The sequence below is a fragment of the Suricata suricatta genome, chromosome 1 (genome assembly GCF_006229205.1).
Source record: "Suricata suricatta isolate VVHF042 chromosome 1, meerkat_22Aug2017_6uvM2_HiC, whole genome shotgun sequence".
Classification (NCBI taxonomy): Eukaryota; Metazoa; Chordata; class Mammalia; order Carnivora; family Herpestidae; genus Suricata; species Suricata suricatta.
Window position 1 is genome coordinate 79,715,489 of NC_043700.1, and position 23,051 is coordinate 79,738,539.

General features: G+C 37.1%; 1 protein-coding gene across 4 annotated transcripts in view; it reads right to left on the reverse strand.

Annotated features, from left to right (window-relative positions):
* Positions 1-23,051, reverse strand: part of IL15 (interleukin 15) — a 74,062-nt gene that overhangs the window by 2,344 nt on the left and 48,667 nt on the right. For 3 of the 4 annotated variants that reach the window (XM_029940695.1, XM_029940689.1, XM_029940707.1), the window contains exons 2-6: positions 11,888-11,986; positions 10,836-10,933; positions 9,188-9,272; positions 3,710-3,754; positions 1,627-1,764 (exon numbers count right to left, since the gene is read on the reverse strand). In XM_029940695.1, the coding sequence (XP_029796555.1) occupies positions 1,627-1,764; positions 3,710-3,754; positions 9,188-9,272; positions 10,836-10,933; positions 11,888-11,899 (378 nt within the window). In that variant the 5' untranslated portion in view covers positions 11,900-11,986. Of the gene's footprint in view, positions 1-1,626; positions 1,765-3,709; positions 3,755-9,187; positions 9,273-10,835; positions 10,934-11,887; positions 12,036-23,051 lie in introns of all 4 variants that reach the window. The other variant, XM_029940700.1, reaches the window with a different exon arrangement.

Genomic DNA, 23,051 nt, shown 5'->3' on the forward strand with positions numbered 1-23,051 from the left:
TTGGGATACAGCTCTAAAGCACACACCCATGTACACAGACACGCAGAAATGCCTGCCCCTTAGAAACCGGCATTCTAGTAGGGAAAAGCACACAATACTCATTAAGTAAAATGTCAGAGAGTGGGGCATGCAGAGAAGGGGACAGAGAGTGGGGATGGGTTGCGACTGTGAAGAGGTGGCATCGTTGAGAAGGTGACATTTAAGCAAAGACCTAAAGCAAACTGGCATCTTTAGGGAAGTTCAGGGTGTCCAGCCATACTCACTCAGAGGGTCTCAGCATGCTCCGCTGCCTCTGCCTAAACATACTTCCCCAGATAGGAGGCTCATTCCCTCAGGTCTTTGCGAATGTCAGCTGAGCCGGTAAACCTCTAGAGTAGAACCCCAGCCCTCTTACCTGCCTTTTTGGCCACTGATTTAACAAATAACTGAGCTATTATTCATTTCCTTTTGATTGCTTTATTTATGCTTTATGTTTTACTTATGTCCCTTAGAGCAGAGACCATGTATGTTTTTTTCACATTTGTTATCCTAAAGGCCCAAAACTAGGCCACAAACTATTTGTTAAATTCACGAATTATTATACAGCCTTCTGTGTTTGTGAAACTTCTTTCTATCCACTCTGCTTTGCCCACTAGTGTTTTGCCACAAAAGCCATCGTTCTTTTACTTCAGGGCCTTTGCACAGCTCACCCTCAGGCCTGCCGTGGGAGTCCCTCGGTTTCTTCGTGCATGGCACGGCCCAAATCCGCCTTGAATTTTTAACACTTTTATTAGTATCTCCTTATGGCATTTGTCCTTCCAGTGGATAAGAAGAAGCCCCCCCCTGGAGCGAAGGCACTTGGGTATGCATCTGGCCCCCATTTCACTAGAGGTGCGAATTGGAAGAAGTGATTCAAGTCGTTGGTGTTCCAATTTCTTCAGACTTAAAATAGAAACAAGGAAGGGTGCCTGGGCTGCTCAGTTGGTTCCGTCTCTTGGCCTCTTGGCCTCACCTCAGGTGATGATCTCCTAGTTCGTGAGTTCGAGCCCCACATCAGGCTCTGCACTGACAGCAGTGTGGAGCCTCCTTGGGATTCTGTCTCTCCCTCTTTCTGTTCCTTCCCCTCTTGCACTTTCTCTCTCTCAAAATAAATAAATTAACTTAAAAAAAACACAACAGAAACAAGGGTAACTATCTTACAGATTTATTTATTGTGAGGACCCAGTGAATCACCTTGTTTCAAAGAACAGTGTCGGGCATAGAGTAATAACTGAATAAATGTGAACTGCTATTATTGATGCTAAACACTTAACTATGTAATTAGATTAATGTCTATCCACTGTACCTGGTGATAAACTTACCTTGAGGCCAATGACCTCACTGGCTCACCACTGTCACTCCAGCACGAAAGTGCACTTGCTGGCATCATGCAGTAAATGTTTGTTGAATAAATAAATTGATAGACTGGTTTAGGATTGTGTGCACGCTGGGGATGGTGCCAGTTCTGGATGCCACTCTGCTGGCCTTAACTCCCTCCCCCGAGTGCCTCTGCGGAGGACCTGCTCGTTCATTATATCCAGCTAATGACTTCTCCCAACCAAGACAAAAACATTCGGTAGAGCTCTGTATGACTACTGGGTAACTTACTCCATTGGAAGGTAAACCGCTGTTTGCTAGGATATTAATGTTTTCTACTGTTTTCTGAATGGTCTCATTTTTGGACTCAACTGAAATAACATGTAACTCCAGGAGAAAGCACTTCATCGCTGTTACTTTGCAATTGGGCTAAAAAAAAGAAGAGTTACAAAGAATCACTTTGAAAAAAATTATCTTTCCATTATTCATTTTTACATAGATATACTTTTATTTTTTTAAAAAGTCAATCTAAATATTTTATAAAGAAATACAAAACCTCTAAGAAATTTTACACAGGAGGCAATTTTTTTGGCTTTGAAATCAAAATCAAAACAAACGAATAATAAAACAATCTAAAAGGATGGCAACGGTATACAAAAGAAAGAACATAAAGCTAGAAGACATGGAAATAACAGGTGACGTCTCATCAAGAAAATTTCTTCTTGTAAAAGGGTGATAATACCAACCTGAGACTCTCAAAACATTAGTATAGGCAGTCTGCTAAAGGAATTTTTAGAATCAGATTGTACTGTTAACATTTGAAGCAGTGATAGTTGCTGATCATGCTAGTTCTGCAAGTCCCAAAGTTCTAGGCGCAGAAGTAATTCCAAGAAATTTATTAGAAAAATCAGCGTAGGAATATTGCCCATTCACAGGCTGGCCACATCAGAAAGGGACCTTTTAGATACCACAAAAATATGTTTCCCATAACAATTACTTTAACAAAATCCTTAAAAGAAAAGAAGCATTAATGAGTATCTGGAGATTTGACCATGAAATGTCTGACTTTATGTTCTCACTGCCTTGTGCGGTGCCTGGGTTCCTACAGGCACTTCTCCAGTACTCAGTGAATGGATGAAGGAGGGAATACACCCATGTGCCTGGCATTGGCCATATTCCTTGTCTCCCACAGCAGCTGCCCAGGATTAAAAGGGTAAATACTGTCCCCACATAGATAGGCAGGTAGGTAGGCAGGTAGGTAGGCAGGTAGATAAAATAATAAGATAATAAATAAAACTGGGGTTCAGAAATGTTTAGACTTCTAAGGTAACGCACCTAGGAAATGGCGGATCAGAGTTTACATCTAAATTTCAACCTCAGCTCTTTTCTATAAACCATGAGTTACAAGGTTATCTTCTTGCAAAAAAGCAATCTCAGGATGCTGAGTTTCGGTGGTTAATTGACTGCACTCTACTTTGAAAGGAAAATGGAAAACATGCTACAGACAATTTCTATGTGTAGCACCACTATCCAAGTGGTTGATGACTATCTGATTTTTCTAGTTGTGGTGAAGGTCTCTTCCCAAAGTTGAAAATGTCTTCATAGAAGCAAAATCGTCTATCTCAGAGAAGTTCTAATTGAGCAATCACACAGAGTGGACTCACTGTTCTCCTTGCACACGGCATAGAATTTGTTTTCCAAGAAGTTTCTTTTCTGAGAAGTTGGGGATTTGTTTCTTGTTTTTTAGTAGCCAACCCAGAGGGAGAGACCAACAACATAGCTAAAATTATACATGCCTTAGGCAATGCCAGCATATTAATGAAACAAGTTCAAGATCATTTTTTAATTCTGATAGGTTTTATGAGTTGTGTTTACTTCTTTTCTTACATCAAGAGTAACCAGCCATAATTCTTTCTGACAATTGTAGAGATTCATGCAAAAGGTAGAACATGAGTGCATTTAAGCGATATGTAGAAAATGTAATTGAGGGTGGTAATACACTCCAGGACTGGACAGAAGGGCTATGGTGGATAGCTCTAAATTGAATCCGTTAACCTGATTTTTGCATTTAATTGCAAAATTGATCTAACTGCATCACAAAATACATAATATATTTTGTTTGACATTGATGGAAAAGGCTGTTTTATATTTTGATTTGGTACCATTATGAAAATAGCATCTATGCAAGCTCTTTGTCCCCAAGTCCCACAACCTCAACAGTTACTTACAAAACACACTGATCATATGTTTTTAGGACATAACAAAAGTTAGACTTAAAAACTATATATCTTTCAGTAAATTTATTAAAATATACTTCTTCAACTTTTAAAAAGTGGAAAATATAGCAATATTCAAAAAAATAAACTCTACTCACATGAACATCACTTTCAGTATACAAAGTGGCATCAATATGTATGGACTGAAAGGGAACAAAATTAGATAATATGAAAAATTATGACTTGCTTTAGATATAATGAAAACAAGTTACTGAACTTTAAACTTTTTAAATTATATGTTTTTGTTTTGAGATAATTTCAGCTTCATGTGTACTTGTAAGAAAAAATATAGAGAGATCCCACGTACCCTTCGTCATTCTCCCGATGGTACAGTATCATAACCAGGAAACTGACAGGCAAACAATCCACCCACCTTGTTCAGATTTCACCAGTTCTATGTGCACTCATGTGGTTATGTAGTTCCAGTCAATTTTACCAGACGTGTAAATTCATGGTTCTCCAGTTAAGGTACAGAACCGTTCCGTCACCATTAAAATCCTCCTCCTTGTCTTCTATAGCCCAAACTACTTTTCTCCCTGCACATTCCACCCTCCACCTTTCTAATTCCTGGCACCCACTTTTCTCTTCTCCATTCCTGTATCATTTCATTTCAAGAATGTTATATAAGTAGAATTATATAGTATACAACCTTTTGATTGGCTTTTTGAGAAACTTAATAGACTATTCTTTGAGCAGTTGTAGTTCTGCTTTGAACATGAGCAGAAAGTACAGAAACTTCCAAAACTGCCTTGTCCCCCTGCCAGTTTCTCCTATTACTAATATCTTGCATTAGCATGGTACATCTATTACAATTGATGAGCCAATATCAATACATTTGTAAGAAGTTTACCGATTACATTAGGCTTCACTCTTGGTGTTATATATTGTCTGAGTTTTAACCAATATATAATGACATGTATCCATCATTATAGTATTACATGAAATAGTTTATCATAAAAATCACCTGTGCTCCATCTATTCATCTCTCCTTTTCCTCTGACACCTGGAAACCAGTGGTGTTTTCTTACCATATCCATAGTCTTATCTCCTCCAGAATGTCATAGAAATGGAACCACAATATGTAGCCTTTTTTAGATTGGCTTTTTTCACTCAGTGGTATGCTTGTAAGGTTTCTCCATATCTTTTCATGTCTAGAAGCTCATTTCTTTTTATTGCTGAATAATATTATATTTTATAGATGTACCCCAGTTAGCTTACTCAGACTGGCTTTTTATCACACAGCATAATAATACTTTGGAGAGCCATCCAAATTGTTGTATCACTAATTTTTTCCCTTTTATTTGCTCCGTATTATTCCATGATTAATGTATCACAGTTTATTCATTTACTGAAGGGCATTTGGGCTGTTTAGCTATTTTTAGCTATTATAAATAAATTTTTAGCAATTTTTAGCTATTATAAATAAATGTCTATGAACATTCATGTGCCTGTTTTCGTGTGGACATAAGTTTTAATTTCTCTGATATAAATGTCCAAGAGTGCAACTGTTGGATCACATGGCAAATGTATTACCTGTTTTGTAAAAAAACAGCCAAAGTATTTTAGAGTAGCTGTAAAATTTTATATTCTCATCAGACATATGTGTGATCCAGTTACTCTTCATCCTTGCCAGAATTTAGCATTATTACTTTTAATTTAAATATTCTTAGAAGTGCATAGTGATATGTCAATTTGGTTTTAATTTGCATCCTCTAAATAATATGCAGCAATTTACTGGTGCTTTCTCCCAGAAAAAGTCTTGAGGTGATTTATAATTTCTTTCTTTCTAATCTGCACACTTTTAGTTCTCTTTCTTGCCTTGTCAATTTAGCTAAAGTTTCAATACTGTGCTGAATAAGAGTGGTGAGAGATGACATATTTGCCTTGTTTATAATCTTAGTGGAAAAACATGCAATCTTTACCCATTATATATGACGTTAGCTCTAGGTTTTTGTATATGCTCTGTTCAAGTTGAGAAAGTTACTCCTCTATTCCTGGTTTACTGAGAAACTTTCCTAGAAATAGGTATATTTTATTATTTACTTATTTTTTTAAATTTAAATTATTTTATCATTTATTTATTATTGAGGGACAGAGAGAGACAAAGCATGAACAGGGTAAGGGCAGAGAGAGAAGGAGACACAGAATCCAAAGCAGGCTACAGGCTCTGAGCCGTCAGCACAGAGCCCGATGTGGGTCCCAAACCCATGAACCGTGAGATCATGACCTGAGCCAAAGTAGGTTGCTCAACTGACTGAGCCACCCGGGCGCCCCTTAATAGGTATATTTTAAAATGCTATTTCTCCATCAATCGATCTGATCATATGAGAGTCTACTTTAGCGTGTTGGTAAGGTGGATTACATAAGACTGGTTTTCCAATATTAAGCAGGTCTTGCATATCTGGAATAAATCCCTTTGGTCATGCTGTGTGACTTTTTTAATGCACTGGTGGATTTTATTGGCAAATGTTTTATTGAGAATTTTTGCATGTTAAGTCATTAGAAGTATTTGTTGCTTTCTCTTTTTAGGTACTTTGTCTGGTTTCACATCAGGGTAATACTTGCCTCCTAAAATGAGTTAGAAAGGGTCCCCTCTTCATCTGTTTTTGGAAGAGACTGTAAAATTGGTGTTCATTTTTCTTTAAGTGTTTGGTAGAATGCTCCAGTGAAACCAGCTGGGTGTGAAGATTCATTTGGGGGAGCTTCTTTATGGTGAATTCAGTGTCTTTAATAGTTATAGTAGTTTAAGGATTGTTTATTTCACCTTCGTTACATTTCGGTAGTTTGTGGTTTGGAGGAATTGGGCCATTTCTCCCAAGTTGTCAAATTTAGAGAATAAAGTTGTTTATAGTTTTTCTTTATTATCCTTTTAATGTCTGCAGATTCTATAGTGATAGTCTCTACTTTCAGTCCTGATTTTAATGGTTTATATCATCTCTCTTTTAATCTTTGTCAGTCCTGCTGGAAGTTTATCCATTTTATTGATTATTTTCCCCAAATAATGAGCATTATGTTTCATTAAGTTTCTCTGTTGTTTTCCTGATTTCAATTTCATCAATTTCTGCTCTATATTGACTTTTATTTCCTTTTACTCGTGTTAGAGTTATTTTGCTCTTCTCTCTCCAGTTTTTTTTTTTTTTTTGAGGTAGGAACTTAGTTGATCTGAGATCTTTCATCTTTCCTAATATAATCACTTAGTTTTATAAATTTCCCTCTCAGTAATGTTTTGCTTGAATCCCACAGACCTCGATATTTGTATTTTCATTTTCATTCAGTTCTACGTAGTTCTTTATATCCTTTGAGACTTAATCTTTGACCCATGGAATACTTAGAAGTATATTATTTAATTTCCAAGCCTTTGAAGATTTTTCTGCTATATTTATATAATTGAATTGTACTTGATTCCACTATGGTCAGAGAACATACTCTGCATGATTTCAATTCTGATAAATTTGTTAAAGTTTGTTTTATGGCCTATGATATGTTTAGTCTTGGCAAATGGTGCCTGAAAAAAAAATCTTAATTCTCTGTTAATGGGTGACAGGTTTCACTTATGTAAATTAGATATTGTTGGCAGCTCTGTTGTCCATTTCTTCTACATCTTTTCTGATTTTCTGTCCAGTCATTCGTTTGTTACTTAGAAAGTCGTAAAGTCCTCAACTTGCGAATGTGCTATTTTCTCCTTTCAGTTTGATTAGTTTTTGCTTCTTGCCTTTTGAGGCTCTGATATTAGATGTGTATACATTTAAGATCACATTTCCCTGGTGGATTACTCTTACCATTCTGTAATAAACCTCTTGATTCTGATAATTTTACTTGCTGTGAGGTCTACTTTATCTGATATTAATACAGCTACTTCTGATTTTTAAAATCACTGCCTGCATGTGCATCCGTTTCCTAGAGCTGTTGTAATAAAATATCAAAATGTTGTTTTAAACAATAATTTATTCTTTTATAGCTCTGGAAGCTAGAGGTTCAAAATTAAGATGTCAGTAGGGCCATGCTCCCTCCGAAGGTTTTAGAACAATCCTTGTTTACCTCTCCCAAGTGGTTCCTGGCAATCCTGGGCCTTCTGTGGCTTATCACTGCAAAATTCTAGCCTCCTTTGTCTTGTAGCTCCCTCCAATTTCACATGGCCTTCTTCCCTGTCAGTCTCTCTATGTTCTGACCTCGTCTTATAAGGACAGTTAGACATTGGAGTTAAGGCCGAACTCACCCCAGTATGACCTCATCTTAACTAATTATTTTTACAAAGATCGTATTTCCAAATAAGGTCACATTGTGAGTTTCCCAGTAGACATGACTTTTTTGAGGGGAGGGGGACACTATTCAAATCATTCTAAGATGATATTTTCTTCTCTTTTCAATTTCTATCTACTTTTGTCATTGTGTTTGAAATGAATTTCTTGTAGAAAGCAAAATAGCAAAATGTGGTTGGTGTCTTGTTATCAGTTTGGCCAATTTCCTTCCTTTAGGATATTCTTTTTCTCCTCTCTTCTGAGATGCTAATGATAAGAATCTTGGATCTTTTATTGTCCCAAAGCTCCCTTAGGCCTTTTTTTCCCATTCTGTTTTCTCTCTACTACTCTATCTTGAAGTTCACTGCTTTTCCTCTGTCATAGGCATTCTACTCATGCATGACCCTCTCCAGTTTGTTTTGCATTTCAGTTATTGTATTTTTCAGTTCTGTCATTTCCATTTGGTTCCTTTTATATGTTGCATTTCTTTGTTAAGACTTTATTTTACCCAGTTGTTTTCAAGGGTACTACTAATTGCCTGTTGATACATTTTTATGATGGCTGCTTTAAAATCTTTGTCAAATAATTCTAACATCTAGACTATCTCCATTTAAAGACTATTTCAGAGTCTGTTCTCATTCCAGTTGTGTTTTTCCTGCTTCTTGGTACAATGAGTGATTTTCAGCTGTATTCACATATTTTAGCTTTATGTTAGAAGACTCTGGTTCCACGTAAATCTGCTATTTTAGCATCCAGGCATCTTGTTTGGGTTGAGGTTCTGACTTACATATATTTGCTGTGGTTCCCATGACAATTTAGTTTTCAGAATCTCTGTGGAGCTAATTTGAAATGCTTGGCTCACCCGGGGCCCCTGGGATTCCCACTGGCCCCTGCTCTATCACAGAAGGGGTGGAGGTCAATTCCCTGCCCAATTGTCAGTGGGACTCCTGTTCTCTTGCCCTGCTGGTTCTGCCAGGCCAGCTGGTGTCTCTAGGTGAGAGATGGGGTCCTTTAGCCACACGACAGAGAGCTCTCCCCTGGGCCAGGCCATTCCCCCCGGGGTAAGTGCCGCCAAGTTGCCCGGTTTCTTTGGTAGGAGAAGGGACTCTCTGGCCTGTGGTGACAGTTCTTCACACTGGACTACTTATAAATTGAGTTTTAAAGATAATTACAACATGAAAATTGTTAAGTAAAAGCCCTGAAGGTTTTACCAAGCTCATGAATTTCTATAAAAATATTGTTACAAGTGAGATTTCATTAAGACTGACAGCAAAACACAGGGAGAGGCATACTCCACAGCAATCATACCAGATAGCTTATGGAAAAATGAGTACTCACTTGAATAATATCGTCAATTATTTTCAAATCATCTATTACATTCTGCCAGTTTGTCTGTGTTTCAGGAAGAGCTGCACTGATACAGCTGAAAGCAAAATCAAAGAGCAAAACATTTGAATAAGCATCATACAAGGCTTGCTGAATATTATAGGCAAAAGAGCAATCAAGATTTCCTTATTCTGATCAGTGAAAAGATCAGTGCTATCCGTGCCTTTGTGCATCCAACAGTTTGTAGATGAGTATAAACACCAAACATATAGTACAACCCCTTGACACTTTAGGCTAATTTAAGGACTGAGCAACTGGGATGAGAGAAAAACCTAATTTGGAAGGATAACTATAAATAATCTGCTGCAATTTATCACAATGGATAACACACAGCACCTGATGTGTGGTAGTGCTCAGTAAATGTTTTTGAATGAACTGTTGATTTTCTGTAAGTAGAAGATCCATCAGACTTTTAAGTCTATTAAATAGGTACAATTCCTTTTTTTATTTTCTTAATGTTTATTTATTATTGAGAGAGAGAGAGAAACAGGACATTAGCAGGGGAGGGGCAGAGAAGGAGGGAGACACAGAATCTGAAGCAGGCTGCAGGCTCTGAGGTGTCAGCACAGAGCCTGACACAGGGCTCAAACCCACGAACCGTGAGATTATGACCTGGGCTGAAGTTGGACACTTAACCAACTGAGCCACCCAGGCACCTCAGGTGCAGTTCTTAAAATAAGCAATCATGGAATGACTTTGGTAGTAAATATTCTTTACCATAGATTCAACATGCACCTTGCACACTGCTCATGCTATGACTAAGCTTACACTAGCTTTCTTCATAGATATTTACAGACTTGAGCCAAATGTAGTCTGGAATGATCCTATGCTTACTCATTTTGGTAAAACTGAAATTTCACATCAGGACAAAAGACTTATCACACCCTGACCTAGTGACTGTGGAATGATTCTTCAACCTTCAGGAGCCAATAGCTGCTCTGATGGATCTTTTATGGAAGCAAGATAGCCAACACTAATCTTTCCTCTGAGCAAGATGCACTACCCACATCCACAGCTCCCCACACCAGGAGGGCATTAATAGGGGAAAAGTGAGCTGAGAATCATATTACATAACTACAGGCTGGGTGCTCTGGACCAACTGTGTGCAGTGTGTTAGCTGCCTCTAAGAGAGAAGAAAAAAAGTTAATAAGCACAGAAATGTCTGAATGTTTACAAGGAGGAAATTTGAAGGCCTAAATAAAGAAATGTTTCAAATTGAAGGAGGATGAGGCTCAAAGGACAGGAGAAGTCAGTGTCGGGGATAGACAACAAAGTAACACGGACATGCCCTATGTATCTAATTTTTACTGTTGTGAAAATCACGTAAGATGTTAATAAGGAATGTACTTCCATGTTTAGGTAAATATTAAGAGGTACAATTTATTGGAAGGATATAACACTCATCTGGGATATTACCAGAATGTAGAAATGTTCAATTGGGTGTTTATCAAACCTTCTCCGAGTGTTTATAATCTGCCCTCTATCATTACCCAAATACTTAGAACTTAAGAATTTAAGCAAACTGAACATAGAGAAGATACTGAAGAACAATGATCATGGTCATTAACATGATGATAGTTATACTGAAAGGTAAAATTACCCCCAAATGAAGACATGAATGCAAGCTTCAGTTAAAAAATGGCTGTTCAGAAGTAAACACAAGTAGCACTGGATGGAAGTACTTCTCAAATATGGTTTCTGAAAAATAGAATCATATGCAAAGCGGTTAAAACATTTTTAGTTGAAAAATGATATACATTTAAAGTAATATTTTTATCATATTTTAGGTTCTGGAAGGTAAATTGATCAAAATGTCAGAATTAAGATTCTTTGTTAGCATTAGTGAAGCTAGAATTAATCTTTCCTGCTTTCTCCCTACCTCCAGCTCTGTCTTCTATGTGCACAATTCTTTAATACATGTTTTTCCAGATGCATTTCAATGATGATTATTTTAAGAATATTACTGTATTTACTAATTTACACATATACTAATATCACTACTTACTTTGTTTCTATTATCCTTATTCTCCCTCTCATCTATTTTTTAAATTTTTAACAGTTCAACATATATCATTTTTTGTTTGCCCTTAATTCTCTATGACATGTTCATTTTTTTAAATTTGGGTATCATTGACAATAGTTATAGACCCAACTAAAGATACTCCATGCCATCCTAACAAGTGATATAAAATAACTTTTCTTGGTGATTTAGAGAAAAATTTATAAATATTCATCTTAGAATTTCTCAGAGTTTTGATACTTTTGCCTGCCTCTTTCGCATTGTCAAAGCCTTTACAGTTTCAGAGAGTCCTTGAACCACTAAGAATCTGTGCTTCATTTAGTCTACACTGAAAGGATGAATAATACCTAGACCTTGCCATCAAAGACTACACAATTCATTGAGTAGAGAAAAATTCAAAGAATAAAACAGGGTGAAATGATACATTTACAATGGCATGAAGAGCCCATCAGGGTGTTAGTAGAATTCAAACACCTAGTCCATTGACTTTCAAAATAAGAAGAGTTCACAAGTGAACAGAAACCTAGGACACCCCAAGATCTTTGGGGAATTGTCATATAACTTATTATAAAGTATCTGAGATTCAAGCAATCTTTTTGAAAAGTCCATATACTATCTCTAATTTTTCTTACCGAAATTCTCATTACTCAATGCCAGGGTAAATGCTTAAGTGTTGAAGAAGAGCTGGTTATGACAGTAGGTTTCCAATAGCCATCCATCCAGAATACTTCCTACAACACAATCCAGGGTAAGGAATGATCCATTAAAAACACAAGTGGACTAGCAAGGGAAAGAAAGGAAGGAAATTAATAATCAGTGAGCACTTACTTTTTCATGGGCACTCATCAGTCACTTAATATACATATCACCTTTAATCCTCACAACAATCCTAGGAGGTGAGGTTAGCAGCATTTAGGTAAGCTGCCCAGGTCCCACAGCAAGTCCAAGACCGCCAGGCTTTGAGACCAGGCCTGTCTGATGACAAAGCCCAAACAATTTCCACTATATATGTCCTCGAATTGGCAAATTCCAAAGTTGCATATTTACTTGGTAACCAGTAGAAGTCACCAAATACTTGGCTTCATATAAACTACTGTTAATTTAATTTACAACAGATGGATCTACCTGCTTGTACAGACATTGAACAGCTGTTTTCAGTCTTTGAAATAAATCAGCGTTAATTGAAATGTTATTTGAGAATTTCATAATTAACAAATTCTATTTTTTCTAATTCAAGGCCATGAAGAATGTAAGGTTTACGCAGTCCCGTATTCAACTCCATTTTATTAAAATAAAAATTAAAACCAAGACATACAGAATATGAACAATTATTTTTGCCTTCCTTTAAAAATAGTATGTGTTGACCTCTCCACAAAAATCAAAATATGCCATGCCTCTGACATAAATATTCATTGCACTTAAATTCTGAAAATGCAATTAATCAAATTATTTTATTTATCAGATGATTGCTTTATGATATACATCTTTATTTTTTAAATTTATTTTTACGTCTTTATTTTATTTTGAGAGAAAAAGACAGAGAGTGAGCAGGGGAGGGGCAGAGAGAGAGGGAGACACAGGATCTGAAGCAGGCTCCAGGCTCTGAGCTGTCAGCACAGAGCCCAATGCAGGGCTCAAACCCATGAATTGTGAGATCATGACCTGAGCCGAAGTTGGACACTTAACTGATTGAGCCACCCAGGCGCCTTGATTTTTTTAATGTTTTATTTATTTTTTTGAAAGAGAGAGAGAGCACACACATGAGCAGGCAATGGGCAGAGAGAGAGAGAGGGAGATATAAGATCCAACGCAGGCTCCAGGCTCTGCGCCGACAGCAGCGAGCCTGATAAGGGGCTTGAACTCATGAACTGTGCAATCATGACCTGACCCAAGTCGGTTGCTCAGCCTACTGAGCCATCCAGGTGCCCCTGGTGTAGAAATCTTTAAAAGGAAAACTAGGATTTATATAGCTGTTAAACAAGACTATATGAGAGTACATTCAACAGGAACGCCTTCCTTTTAACAATAATAGAGTAAATTGAATCCTCCTGTTACATATGACCTGAATTATATGTATGATTTTCATCAAAGAAACTCTGCTTATTCCTCTCATCAAATAATCATTCTCTTTGTCTATATTATCTCAATGCTTCAGATTTTTACAAAACCTCATAATTATCTCGTAATTATCCAAAGCCTCTTAAATTCCCTCCATCTTTTTGAGTTGTGGTACAAAATTATTTCCTATACAGTACTATAGTCAGTCCTGGCAATATCTTACAGTGAAAGATCTTACTCTTATTTTGCAGTGATGAAATTGAGGCTCTGAGAGGTTAAAAATGACTTGCTTCGGGTAACTGTCAGGCATGTGGCCATGAAAATTTACCTCACAATCCAAGTTGGGCAGAAGGATGAGGGATGCAAGAAATTGAGAAGTGTAAGCCCCTTAATACAGGAAGTAGCTGGGGCACCTGGGTGGCTCAGATGGGTAAGCATCTGACTATTGGTTTCGGCTCAAGTCATGATCTTGGCAGTTCGTGAGTTCAAGCCCCACATCTGGCTCTGCACTGGCAGCACAGAGGCTGCTTGGAATTCTCTCTCTCCCTCTCTCTCTGCTCCTTCCCTGCTCTCTCTCCCTCAAAATCAATAAGTAAACATTAAAAAATATATGTGAATAATAACAAAATATATGTGAATATATACATGTTAATAATAAAAAGCCACTGCTCTCTGACAGTTTAAAAACAGGTCTTTCACATTTCTTGTGTGAAACAGAACTCAATTCTTCCACATCCATTATCCCATGTGATTCTCACAAAACACTTATTAGAAGTGGCTGAAACCAGGTTAATTACTTTCTGAGAAGGCAAATGTAGGTATGAAATAAATTATCCACTTCCCTTTATGTCATATTTTTGGAGAACTAGGAAAGCAGTGTTTAATCCTGGCATACTAATTGCATATGGTCACGAAATGCCCTCATAATCAGCATATTCGGTTTGTCCCTCATTCAACTGGGTGCATAAATTCAGGAATTAAAAAAAAAAAAAGACTAAATCCCAGCCCTACACTCAAGTCGCTCACAAAGTTTGAGCAGGAATTCTTTTGTGATCTTGTGACTGGGTGTCACTGCAGGGAGGCTGTTGACCTTATGGCAACACTGCTACGCCAGCAGGATGTCACTGCCCAGGGCTAAGACATTGGGAAGAGATGACAAATCGACACAGCTGGGCAGCTCCAAGAGCTTTAATTCTGGAGCGACTTGTGAAAAATAATTGTACACATCTTGCGTTCCATACCAATATCGTAGTCCTTCCCTGTGAGGAAATACAACCTAATGCACTGCCGTTTTGTCTTGTTTCATTCTGTTTAATTATTTACTCGCCTCATCACATTTAAAGTAAATTTAAAAAGGCTTAGCACAAAAGAAGAGTTGTAAGTATCGGTTACTTTGGTAAACACATTAATCTATTCACTAAAAAAAAAAAAAGAAAATGAGAGCGAACCACTATTGCATGTGTATGTGGAATATAAAGAATGGAAGGCCGCATCGCTTCCCCGCACTCGTTTAGTAAATGTTTATTGAGCAGTCACCAGGTGCTAGGCATTTCTCTGTGACCTTGCGACGCACCAATGCAGAGGACAGAGAACCTTGGTTTTAGGGGGAAGGAGACCACTTATAACATATATAAACTAGTTAATTATATATTTTATTAGAGAGGGGTAAGTGATATAGGGAAAAGAAAATCTCAAAAGGAAGACCAGTGAAAGGGGGAAAAAGGAGAGTATGATGTTCTAGAAATCAATGATAATTATATTCAGGAAAAGAAACGATTATGTCAAAGGTGCTGAGAGGTCAAGGATGACACAGATTGAGCCCTGACCAGTGAGCTTGTAGCCTGGGGGTCACAGGTGACTCTGACAAGAGCACTCTCAGCAGAGCGATGGAGACAGAAGCCTGCCTGACACGGGCTGAGGAGGAAGTGGAAGAAAAGAATTTATGATATGCTAAGTATAGTCAATATTTTGCAGAATACTGCTTCAAAAGGGAGAAACAAAAGGTGGTGGTAAGTAGAGGTGTGCTGAGGGAAAAATCGAGGATGTTAGCAGGAGAAAGGATCATTGCCAGATGATGTTCTTGAATAGGCAGGTGAGGATGAGAACCGGATTTCATGCACAAGTGGGGTAGTGGCTGGGTCACCCATTGTCGTGGAAGGAAGGCTGAGGGTCAAGGTGGTGCAATGGCATGGTGGTAGATAACTGTGCGGTGTGTGTCCTCCATTACTGCTTCACTATTCTCAATGAATCAGGACAAAAAGTCATCAGCAGAGAGTGAGGACTGGGAAAGGGGTGTTGGGGCTGAGTACAGAGGAAAATATATGACAGAGGAGAATGAGAAGCATAAGTACAGTTTGAGAACCATGTCTATTGGACGTCCATGGCTGTGAGTGGTCAGAAAGTAAGATTCATCAGCATGTGTGTTTTCCAGCTGCATTAAACTGCAAGGATCAGGCAGGCCTGCAACAGGTGGAGAACTGTATTTAATCATGGTCATGGATGCCAGCAAGCACAAACAAGAGAGAGGTAAGAGACCATAGAGTATATGTGAGAGAGTGTAATGGAGATATGTCCAGGAAATCTAATTTTCTGTTTTTATTGTAACATTTCATGGAGGAAGTGTTCCTGGAGTCATACCATAAAGAATGATTAGATTTTAGATGTGAGTAAAGAGAGAGAGACAACATTCTAGATTAGCTAGAGGAAAGAGGCTGAGCAAGGACATATGCAAACAAGTGCAATGTGTATTCAGAGGAAAGTGTGTCGTTTGATAACAGTGTGAAAGCAGTGATAAGGAAGAGTAGACAAAACTGTTGTGAGTATATAAAGCAGGGATTGACAAACGTTCTCTAAAGGGACACATGTCAGCCTTTGTCTTACATTCTCAGTCACAACTACTTAAGCCTGCTATGATAGTGGGGAAACAGCCATAGATGATGTATGAATGAATGCATTCAGAACAGACAGTTGGTGAATTTGACACACAGGCTATCGTTTACGGAACTCTAACTTCTTGGGAGCTCTTAATTGGTCCCAATTGGAACACAGTTGAGAAAGCAAGCGATATGTTTAAATGTCTCAAACTGCCCTATCATTAACAGTACCAGCATTTTCTTCAGTAATTGCTTTTTACCTGTTTTCAGTAGACACTAATATGAAATTTTTGGGTACAAAATTGCACTAAACATGATCTGTGTCCAATATTAAAGCTTTAAAAAACATCCAATATGGACTATGTAACCGTGGGTTACTACTTTTTTATTTTTTGAGAGAAAGAGAGATGGAGAGAGGGAGAGGAGCAGAGGGATGGAAGGAATCTTAAGCAGGCTTCATACTCAGCATGGGCTCGATGCAGAGCTCAATGCCATGACCCTGGGATCATGATCTGAGTTGAAAACAAGAATCAAACACTCAACCAATGGGGTGCTTGGTGGTTGGTTAGGCAGCCAACTCTTGATTTTGATGCAGGTCATGATCTCACAGTTGTGAGTTCAAGCCTCGCATCTGGCTTTGTGTTCATAGCATGAAGCCTGCTTCAGATCCTCTGTCTCCCTCTTTCTGCCCCTACCCCACTCACGCTCTCTTTCCTCACCTCTCTCCCTTAAAAAGAAATAAAAGTTAAAATTTTTTTTTAAAAACTCAGACACTCAACTGAAGGAGCCACCTAGTGACCCATGTAAGATTACTACTCTGATTTTTAAAAATCAATTCATATAAGATCTGAAGTTGGTATTTGATTCTCTCATAAGGCCCCACAATATTTTAACACATCCTGTATATCTCACAATTTATCAAAATAACAAAATAAATGATTAAGTAAGATGTTTCTTCTTAAAATACTATGTCTTATAAGGTTTACAAAATACATGTTTTTCATATATATTTCTAAGTAAAACAATGTTTAAGTTTTTGGGAATACAAGACAAATTGCTTAATTATGTTGAAATGCTTCTAAAGCAAATCATAAGCATTTAAGTGACTATACTGCCAAGGACAAAAGCAGTAATAAAATCTGGACACCTTAGTTACCATGACTACTCACAAAGAATTAATTAAATAGGTGGTATAAAAAATGAACATAAAAACACTTCAGGTAGTTTATCATCTAAGAAAGACGATGATGCGTATATGGAGCTGGAGGGCATATATGTTCTTACCACTCTCTGATCATTGTTCCACGTAACAATATGTTCATGTGCTTTTTTAAATATTTGGTACAAATGTTCTTGAAAAATGTATTGTGTAAGTGTTTTTGATAAATGCTAGCTAGTATAATTCTTGACGACAGGTACAATGGACAGCTTACCCAGAATAGCACAGCTATAATACTTAACCTACTATCTAGGAATAATTAATGAGATCTGTTCCTCTAGCCCACTTTCCAAAAGTACTGCATCCAGATTGCTTGTGAAATGTGAAGAAATTCTCCCAAACCAGAGCATGAAAAGACAAAAAGATGGAAATTATGAGGTCAATTTAGAATCCAATGTAGTATTGTAGTAGAACTCCAGAAAGAGCAAAGAGAATGGAGAAAAGGAAATAATTATGAAATAATTTTTATGAAGTCTACAGAGTTGGGAAAAGACACTAGCTATTACATTGAAGGAGCATAAGAAGCATAGATGAAAAGTATAGTATTTTTAAATTAAATTCTCTAATTCCAGGACAAAGAAAACCATGCTAATAGTATTCATGGAGTAAAACCAAGAATCAGAATGAATCTGATCATGATACTTAAAAGACAATAGAACTAACCTTCAAACTTTAATGGAAAATGGAATTGAACCTACAAAGATACTAGTTAATATTTAAGAAAGAGGGCAAAAAATACTCTTTCATACCAATACCTTAGAAAATGGAAGATCCAAAGAATGTGAAAAAATACTGTGAAATGCATTTTGAGACAATAAAAATGTCCAAAACAATATAGAAAAAGATGTGGGATGTAAAAATATGAAGCATAAAATAAATAACATTTATATTTGGGTATAAATAATGGTATAATAATACTTCTAAAGCATGTAGGTTTTGTACCTACTTTAGTCATTCATTTATTTTGCAAAAATGTGAGATCCTTGGGGCACCTGGGTGGCTCAGTCAGTTAAGCATCTGACCTCGGCTCAGGTCATGATCTCACAGTTCATGGGTTCAGTCCCTTGTTGCACTCGGTGCTGACAGCTCAGAGCCTGGAGCCTGCTTCAGATTCTGTGTCTCCCTCTCTCTGCCCCTCTCTAACTTGTGCTCTGTCTCTCTTTCTCTCTCCCTCTCTCAAAAATAAACATTAAAAAAATAAAAATATAAAATGTCAAGATTCTTGTGGTTAGAAACGCCACTTATCTTGTCCATTACTATACCTCCAACATATAAAAGTATACTAAGTACATAATAAGCACATAGTCTATGTTTGTTGGATTTGATTTTTTCATTTGTTTGCAATTACATTGTTCTTATCCTCATGACCATCAACCTCTTCCCAGCACTTGCTTCTCCATCCAGATGTCTAAGTTAATCACTGTATTAGTACCCTAAATGGCATGGGAAGTGCCCTCCAACATTTCATCTTTCTGCTATTTTTATTCTGCTATTTCAAATTACAAGCTATCAAATACTGCTAGAAAAAATGCACTATTATGACTTCTTGAGAACTACTGATGGGTCTTCTCGACATGCTGCCTATAATCTCTTGCTCTCCTTGACATTCTCCACCACACTTTTAAATCCACATTTTTGAGGTATAATTTCAGCATAATAAAATACACCTATTATTTTAGGTATACAGTATTCAGGGCTTTACCAATTGTATACATCTTAAAATCACCATGGAAACCCTAAAACACATAGATGGAAAACATATACATATAATCACATAAATTTTTCTCATGCCCCTGTATAGTCACTCTATTCCCAACCCCAATGCCAGGGGGTACTGACCTAATATGACCTTTCCCAAATAGTGATGCAGAAGGAAAAGTACAGATAATCTATATGTGGAAAAAGAAGAGGAAGTATATACATGCTAGGATTATTATTTTACTTAGAGAATGTAAAACACATTCAAGGTGATTAATTGCAAAAAAATCAAAATAAAAGCTTACTATGAGAAAATAAAAACAGTAAATATATGTTCGTTATCATTATAATTTCCAAACCAAAAAAGAAAAAGGAAAATAAGGCAAAGAAAACTTGAGGAATCTAACAGAAGATGGTAGAGGCAGAAAAGAAAAGAAATAGAGGAAGTATAGTAAAAAATACAGAGTACAGTGGCAGTAGTAAGTCTAAACATACAAGCACATCCCTCCACGTGTGCAGAGATGTGATAAAAACTATACCTGCTTCCTAAAAGAACAGACACTTAGACTGAGTTTAAAAAGTAGAGAGACAGAAAGACAGACAAATTTTTAAATATGCTATTTAAAATAAATGGGACAAAAATAAAATGGCACAAAAAGCTTGAAAATGAAAAAACAAAAAATAATATGCTAAGCCAATATGATTATAGTAGTAATAATTATGGAAAAATTAAAATTCAGGTGACAAGTATCAGCAATACAAAGGCTGATACACATGGATAAAAGATAATCTACAATATATAATAAACATGAACCTTCATGCACCTAACAACATAGTTATAAATTGTATAAAGGAAAACTAATAGAAAAACACGGAGGTATTAAAGATTTTAGAACATTTTTCAGAAATTTAAATATGAAAATGAGTAGGCCTATGGTCTGTGGCATGCAAGTAAGCTGGTTCTTAAAACAAAACAAAACAAAGCAAAAAAGAACAGTGATATGTAGCATATGCCAATTTCTGTTGTGCAAATACCCAATCGTTGTGATTTCAAGCCAGCAGTGGTTTAACAAATAGTTCGCTAGACGCCTGACTAGTTAACCACTGACTTTCACAAACCAATTAGAGTTGTCTCCAGCACACCACTGCCTATGGTAAAATTTAAAAACACAATGAATAATGTTTCATGTAGTATGTATGGATACTAGAGTAAATAGATATAGATAGATGAAAACGTTCTACCCTACAGAATAGCACGTAAAATATTCATAAAAGTTGTCCATGACCCTCGTCTAACATGTCTATGAGCCAGACCTAAAATAAAGCCTCAAAAATTATAAAAATCATACATGCCACATTATATGATCACAATTCAGTAAATGTGGATTACTGAACTGAATCATACTGAATTACAATGTTACTAATTATGAATCAAAATCAATAATAAATGAAAAGAAAAATTCTAAAATCTGTCCACTAAAAAATATAAAATTATACTTTTAAATAATGCTAGTATAAAAGATAAAATCACTATGAAAAGTACACTTCATTAAAAAAAAATTGGGGGCATCAAAATCTGATATCAATACTAAGTAATAGTAACCCAGAAAAGAAAATTATATGGCACTTTCTTATGAACACAGACCCAAACTTTCCAAAATAAAAAGTTAACCAATTCGGGAGTGCCTGGGTGGCTCAGTTGGTTAAGTGTCCGACTGTTGATCTTTGCTCAGGTCTTGATCTCACAGTCATGAGTTCAAGCCTCACACTGGGCTCCATGATGGGCATAAAGTCTACTTAAAAATAAAAAGAACAAATTCATCAAGCAGTGTTTTAACAGTACAATTAAATGGCTAAGTAGATATCATTCTTGAATCGAAAGGATGATTAACATTAGGAAGTTTATTAGTGTACTTGCTATATTAATAGATTAAAGGAGAAAAGTTATATGGTTGCTTTCATAGATAGGATAAAATTCAGCATAAATTCCTAAAATAAAAAATGTCAAAATATTCTCCAAGTGATAAAGACTGTTTAACACAAACCTGCAGGATTCCTTTCCGGCGTCATTTTCATTATAGGCACAAAATATGAGGCACACAATCAGGGCTGCCAGTGAACACTGATATGTGACCACAACGATGTGGGTTCAAATCCTGGCTCTCTCACTATCTGTGTGACTTTAAGCCATGTATATACCTTGGTTATTTTTTGTCTAAGTCAGTAAAATGGGAGATGAGCTCAGAACATACCTCCTGTGATTACTATGAAGATTAATGCTTTGCACTTTAGACATTGCATGAAACAGGAAAGAGTCAAAACAATATCTATTAATATTACCTTGGCGACTCATCAAGAACCTTTGAGAAAATATGGCAAGCATCATTTTACAAATTAAAAATTTTTTAAAGTAAATTACTAATAAAGAAAGTAAAACTCAGAAGTAATTTGCCCAACATCACTCATGCAAAGCAGGAAGTTTCAGAGGTTAGTCTTGGTTCCTTCATTCACTTATACACTTATCAAATATTTACTGAGCCCCTACTATATGTCAGTAGTTCTGCCTCTAAGGACCCAGCACTGAAAAAAAACAACAACCAAAAAATGTGTAATTCTAAAGTTTGACTGACAATTTCCTCCATTACTATGGAGAACAATAAATACAGCATGTGTGAAATTACTCTCTATATTTGCACAGGATGGCAAGAAAGGCCTCACTACTAAGGTGGCATTGCATTTAAAGAAAGAGACTCAGCAAACAGTATCTGAGGAAATAGCTTTCCAGGAAGAGGCAACAAGAGGTGCAAAGACCTCTGGGAGAAGTGTGCTAGGAACAGCAAGAAGACTCACTGAAGATATTCAAGAGGTAAGATCAGGGTTAGGTAAAGGAGAGTGGCAGAAAGTATGCCATCAGGTAAGGACTTGGGTTTCTCTGGTGTGTGGAGCACCTTGAGCCCTGGAAGGATGTGAATCGGCTTAGACTTTAAAGGCCACAGTCTGGTTGCCGTACTGAGAAACACTGTGTGGGCAAGCATGGGCACAGGCAGACAGTGTGAGGGGCTGCTACCGCAATAATCCGTGGTATGAGTAATAGAGATGCAGAGAGATGTGTGTCCTGATGAACAGGATGTTAGGTATGAAAGGAAGAGAGGTGTCAAGGATGAGTCTGAAGGCTTTGAGTGTGGGAGGAGTGTTACCATTTATTAAAACAAAGGAGGCTGTGAGAGGAACAGGCCTGAGAGAAGAGTTAGGAGTTTGGTTTTGAAAAGATTAAGCTTCCTGGTTATTAGATATTCAATTTTATAAAGACATTGGGAAGAGAGCTGGATTTCAGCCAGAGATCCCAGAAAGAATTATGGGAATATTGATAATATACCGAATAAGCAATGAATCAGTGAATGCAAGGAAACCAGAGGCTTACTAGTCTGCATAGTAAAGACTATTCAGTTCTGTAGAGCAGACATTTACTGGGTATCCCCTGGGAGCGTGGCACTAGCGTTCCAAAGGAGAATAAGCATAGTCCTTGTTCTTCCGGAAGTTACAGAAACACACACATACGTTCATCATAATATCATAAATACTGAGACAGCTGGGGTGTCTAGATTTTTAGGCTGAGATAAAACATCCTAGAGGAGATGACAAAAATAGATTCCCTGAGAGGATGAATAAAGTTAGCCAATCCAAGGAAGAAGGAAAAGACTTTCCAGGCAGAGGGGAAATAATGGCAAAGGCACAGAGGTGTGAACAATAGGAAGCATGCAGGTAAACTCCAACACTAATTTTCCTAGCACATCAAGTTAGAGAAAGGAAGTGATAGTGGTATAGTAAGTGATCAACAGGTTAGGTGGCGAGAGCCCTGCCTAACAGGACAATTTGCTGTTCACTGTGTTCATGAGTGCTGCGGCATGATTAAATCTGCCTTGGATACAGACCATCTCGACCACCGTG